The sequence below is a fragment of the Hylobates moloch genome, unplaced genomic scaffold, assembly GCF_009828535.3.
Source record: "Hylobates moloch isolate HMO894 unplaced genomic scaffold, HMol_V3 SCAFFOLD_7, whole genome shotgun sequence".
In the NCBI taxonomy this organism is placed as follows: Eukaryota; Metazoa; Chordata; class Mammalia; order Primates; family Hylobatidae; genus Hylobates; species Hylobates moloch.
In genome coordinates, this window is record NW_026652282.1 from 76,651,233 (window position 1) to 76,657,016 (window position 5,784).

At 39.4% G+C, this 5,784-nt stretch overlaps 1 protein-coding gene across 1 annotated transcript; it reads right to left on the reverse strand.

Annotated features, from left to right (window-relative positions):
* Positions 1–2,991: 2,991 nt before the first annotated feature.
* LOC116811857 (large ribosomal subunit protein uL24-like) lies at positions 2,992–3,494 on the reverse strand. Its single transcript, XM_032757252.2, has one exon. It carries the CDS (start codon positions 3,473–3,475, stop codon positions 3,038–3,040), a length of 438 nt encoding a protein of 145 aa, XP_032613143.1. The 5' UTR covers positions 3,476–3,494; the 3' UTR covers positions 2,992–3,037.
* Between the last annotated feature and the right edge of the window lie 2,290 nt (positions 3,495–5,784).

The window sequence follows — 5,784 nt, forward strand, 5'->3', positions numbered from 1 at the left end:
GAGAGAGGAGAAAAAGAGTTTGAAGGTAACTTGGTGATAAAATACTATACATTTTAATATCTCAAATATATACATTTAATATATCAACATTTTTATTCGTGCTATGTGTCAAAGGTGGGTTTCTTTCTTTTGTATTAAATAAAAGTTAATTTATACTTTAAGAGTACATATGTTCTGAGATTTTTATATTTAACACATGTAACAAATGCCATAATATTATTTACCATCAGATGGCATAGTGAGCCAAACTGCCTTTTCCAAGATAGCTTCAATGAGATTTCTCATATTGTATGTGTATTAGTCCATTTTCATACTGCTGTGAAGAAATACTCAAGTATGGGTAATTTATAAAGAAAAAGAGGTTTAATGAACTCACAGTTTCACATGGCTATGGAGGCCTCACAATCATGGCGGAATGTGAAGGAGGAACTAAGGCACATCTTACATGGTGGCAGGCAAGAGAGCTTGTGCAGGGCAACCACCCTGTATAAAACCATCAGATCTCACGAGACTTATTCACTATCATGAGAACAGCATGATGAAAACCCATCCCCATGATTCAATTACCTTCCACTGGGTCCCTCCACAACATGTGGGGATTATGGGAGCTGCAGTTCAAGATGAGATTTGGGTGGGGACACAGCCAAACCATATCATTCCATCCCTGGACCTTCCCAAATCTCATGTCCTCACATTTCAAAACCACTGATGCCTTCCCAATGGTCCCCCAAAGTCTTAACTCATTTCATCATTAACTCAAAAGTCCACAATTCAAAGTCTCATCTGAGACAAGGCAAGTCCCTTCCACCTATGAGCCTATAAAATCAAAAGCAAATTAATTACTTCCTGGATACAATGGGGGTGTAAGTATTGGGTAAATACATCCGTTCCAAATGGGAGAAATTGGCCAAAAAGAAAGGGCTACCAGCCCCATGCAAGTCCAAAATCCAGTGGGGCAGTCAAATCTTAAAGCTCCAAAATGATCTCCTTTGAATCCATGTCTCACATGCAGGTTATGCTGATGCAAGAAGTAAGCTGCCATGGAAAACAGCTCCCAGCTCCTCCTCTTTTGCTTTGCAGGATACAGTTCCCCTCCTGGCTGCTTTCACTGGCTGTCATTGAGTGTCTGCAGCTTTTCCAGGTGCACAGTGCAAGCTGTTAGAGAATCTACTACTCTCAGGTTTGAAAGAAGGTGGCCCTCGTCTCACAGCTTCACTATGCAGTGTCCCAGTGGGGACTCTGTGGGGGCTCACACCCCACCTTTCTCTTTCACACTGCTCTAGCAGAATTTATGCATGAGGGCTCTGCCCCTGTAGAACACCTCTGCCTAGCCATTCAGGTGTTTCCATACATCCTCTGAAATCTCGGTGGAGGTTCCCAAACCTCAATTCTTGACTTTTCTGCACCCACAGGCCCAACATCATGTTTTCACTGCCAAGGCTTAGGGTTTGCTTCTTCTGAAGCAATAGCCTGAGCTTTATGTTGGCGTCTTTTAACCATGGCTAGGATGCAGGGCACCAAGTCCTGAGACTGCACAAAGCAGCAAGGCCCTGGGTCTGGCTCACAAAACAATTTTTTCCTCCTAGGCTTCTGGGCCTGTGATGGGAGGGGCTGCTGTGGAGACCTCTGACATGCCCTGGAGACATTTTCCCTATTATCCATGATTAACATTTGGCCCCTTATTACTTATGCAAATTTCTGCAGCTGGCTTGAATTTCTTGTAAAAAAAAAATTTTTTTTTCCTATTACATTGTCAGGCTGCAAATATTCCAAACTTTTATGCTCTGCTTCCCTTTTAAATGTAAGTTCCAATTCCAAACCATATCTTTGTGAATTAATAAATCTGAATGCTTTAAAGAGCACCCAGGTAATCTGTTGAACGTGTTGCTGCTTAGAAATTTCTTCCACCAGATACTCTAAATCATCACTCTCAAGTTCGAAGTTCCACAGATCTCTAGGTTACAGACAAAATGCCACCAGTCTCTTTGCTAAAGCATAGCAAGAATAACCTTAGCTCCAGTTTCCAGTAAGTTCCTCATCTTCATCTGAAACCACCTTAGTCTGGACTTCATTTTCCATATCAGTATCAGCATTTTGGTCAAAACCATTCAACAAGTCTCTAGGAAGCTTCAAACTTTCACACATCTTCCTGTCTTCTTCTGAGCCCTCCAAACTATTCCAACCTCTGCCTATTTCTCAGTTCAAAAGTCATTTTTACATTTTAGGCATGTTAGTAGCAGTGCCCCACTCCCAGTTCCAATTTACTGTATTAGTCCATTTTCATACTGCTATGAAGAAATACCTGAGATGTGGTCATTTATAAAGAAAAAGAAGTTTAATAATCTAAGAGTTCTACTTGTAATTTAACTAAGTTCTCATTGAAAAAAACCCTCTGTTGGAATCCCAAACTGAACTGGAAACTAGAATTTTGCAAACTAAAGTTAGCTTTTCAATATCCTCTTCCCTGACATCTAACTGCTTACTGTAAACCTTTTTCTCTCTATTTATTCAAAGGGATCAGGTCAGGCCTTTGCTGTTTCAACTCAGCTACATAGAAACTACCAATGACTCATAGCTTATTACATTGTCTTTTTGATACCCTACTTAACTTAAGACTATAGCATATACTTTGACATATTTTGAGATGGCAGTTAGGAGATCCAGCAAACAGAAGTAATCTTCCTTGTTTTTTGAGGGAGATTTGCATCTGCAGAGAATCTGTACTAATGCAGCCAGATTTTTTTCTGAGGTTTCCCTTTATCTAGGAAAGATCAACTGAGTTTGAAACATTTAAATGTCTGAAGAAGCACTTGCCATCTATTCTGAGGGCTGCTACCTCTGTGCTTTCATCTACATAAGAATCCTTTTGCTAGGCAAACCTCTTCTTTTCATCTCATAATGTGTCTTACCACTATAACTGGATTTACTGTCTTAACCAGTTTTTGGTCATACTCTCAGACTCCATTCTTTCTGTAACTTCAGGATTTTTTTTTTTCTTTGTTTCAAGTTTTAATCAAAGCTTGTATATAGGATTACTTTATTCCTGCATCTTCTCAATTGTTTCTTCCTTGTATTTGCCCTTTTCCTTTCCTACTTGGCGAGATTTGGCTTTCCGTTCAAGGATCTTTTTGCGGTCTTTGTCCAGTTTTAGCCTAGTGATAACCACCTTGCTGGGGTGAATGCCAACGTGGACAGTTGTGCCATTAGCCTTTTCCCGCTGCACCCGTTCAATGTAGATAACATATTTCTTCCTGTAAACCTGGACTACTTTGCCAATTTGCCGACCTTTATAGTGTCCTCGTACAACCTGAACTTCATCATCCTTTTGGATGGGCATAGATCGCACGTTGTACTTCTGTCTCAGCTCCTTGGAAAGAGGGGAAGACATAATCTTCCTTCGAATGTGGGAAGGTGCATTGAAATGCCTTTTGCGATTCTTGCTTCGGTCAGAAGTCACAAAGGGATTAAACTTCATTTTGGCCGCTCCCGCTTCGGTGATGGCTGCAAAAAGGAAGAGCAACTTCAAGATTTTATATAAGCTGCTGAACCCCACTGGAAAGTTGGAGGTCAGGACCCAGAAACTGATACCGCAAAATATGGCACTATAACATGCTAAACTGATGAAGCCTGAAGGTCTCGCTGACCCGACATACCCACTGGTGTCTCCCACAGCACAGGATGAAATTGTTTTCTGAAATTCCTTTATCTGCCTGAAGTCTGGACCTACCAAGGAAAATAATTGTTTTTCTTCTCCCTGTGAGTTATCTTATTGTCTATTCAGAAAAGAAGAACAATTATATAACCACACCAGAATAGACCCATTTAAAAGATATATCTGTATGGATTATTCAATTTCCAAAGAGAACTATTTGTGTACCCTGATCTACTCATTCTCCCTAGTAATCATTTATTGCCCCTCAACACAATTCCTCTTCTCATCTTTTCCATAACCTATTTTTCCAGGATCCAAGGCTCCATTCTTTTTTATTTTATTTTATTTTGTTTTATTTTATTTGAGATGGAGTCTCCTGGGTCACCCAGGCTGGAGTACAGAGGCATGATGTTGGCTCACTGCAACTTCTGCCTCCCAGGTTCAAGTGATTCTCATGCCTCAGCCTCCCCCATAGCTGGCACTACTGGCAGGCGCCACCACACGCAGCTAAATTTTTTTTGGTATTTTCAGTAGATACAAGTTTTCACCATGTTGGCTACACTGGTCTGGAACTCTTGATCTCAAGCGATTAGCCCACCTTGGCCTCCCAAAGTTCTGGGATTACAGGCTTGAGCCATGGTGCTCAGGCCATGCCCATTCTTTTTTATTTCAATAGCTTTAGGATATATGTGGTTTTTGGTTATATGGATGAATTGTACAGTGGTGAAGTCTGAGATTTTAGTGCACCCATCAACTGAGTAGTGTACACTGTGCCCAATATGTAGGTTTTTTTTTTAATCTATCACCCCACTCCCACCCACTCTTTTTTTGAGTCTCTAATGTCCATTATACCACTCTGCATGGTTTTGCGTACCCATAGCTTAGCTCCCACTGATAGGTGAGAACATACAGTATTTTGTTTTCCATTCTTGAGTTACTTCACTTAGAATAATGGCCTCCAATTTCATCCAAATTGCTGCAAAAGACATTATTTTGCACTTTTTTATGCCAAGCCCCAATTCTTTCAGTAACTTCAAGATGGTATATAAGCTTCTGAACCCCATTAGGGGGCTGGGAGATAATAACTATTGTTCTCCCCCATGTGCACATTCATAAATTTGTACGCCTTTTTTCCAATTAATCTGCCACTTGTAAGTTGATTTTTTAGTGAAACTTCAGAGAGTAAAGAGGAAGTTTTCCCGTGACCCTCACGGTTTTGGCACTGTGCACAGTACACCAAAGCTCTGCTCTTCCTGAAATCGCAGTGACTGGAACCCAGAATCTGATAAGCCAGAAGAAGAGTAAGAATTTCTTACCAAGCACATGGTAAAAATCACTGTTATTCTCTTTATTTGCTGCAAAATTTTATATAATGGGAAAATACAATTAGTGTAAGTAGTCTTGGTTGTAGCAACTCTGGTACAGTTTATGGTATGAATTTTCCTACTCTTGATCCCTTCTTTCCCAGAAATAGTATTTTCCTTTGACTTTGTCTTTTCTGTGTTATTCTGTCATAAAGAGGATAGAGCATTTCTTTAATAATTAATGATGTTGAGCACCTTTTCATATGTCTATTTGTCATTTGTATATCTTTTATGAAATGTCTATTCAAACTTTTCCCCTTTTGTTTGATCAGATTATTGGATTTTTACCTATAGAGTTGTTTGGGCTCCTTAAATGCTATGGTTATTAATTCCTGGTCAGATGGGTAGCTTGCAAATATTTTATCCCATTCTGTGAATGTCTCTTCACTTTGTTGATTGTATATTTTGCTCCACAGAAGCTTTTTAACTTAATGTGATCACATCTGTCAATCTTTGCTTTGATTACCTGCACTTGTGTATTGCTCAACAAATTTTTGACCAGACCAATGTCCTGAAGATTTTTCCCAATGTTTTCTTGTAGTAGTTTTATGGTTTGAGGTCTTAAATTTAAGCCCTTAATCTATTTTGATTTGATTTTTGTATATGGTAAGAGATAGGGGTCTAGTTTAATTCTTTTGAATACTGATAACTAGTTTTCCCTGTAACATTTATTGAAGAAACTGTTTTTTCCCCAGCATGTATTCTTGGCATCTTTGTAAAAAATTAGTTGATTGTAAATATGTGGATTTGTTTCTGGGTTCTCTATAG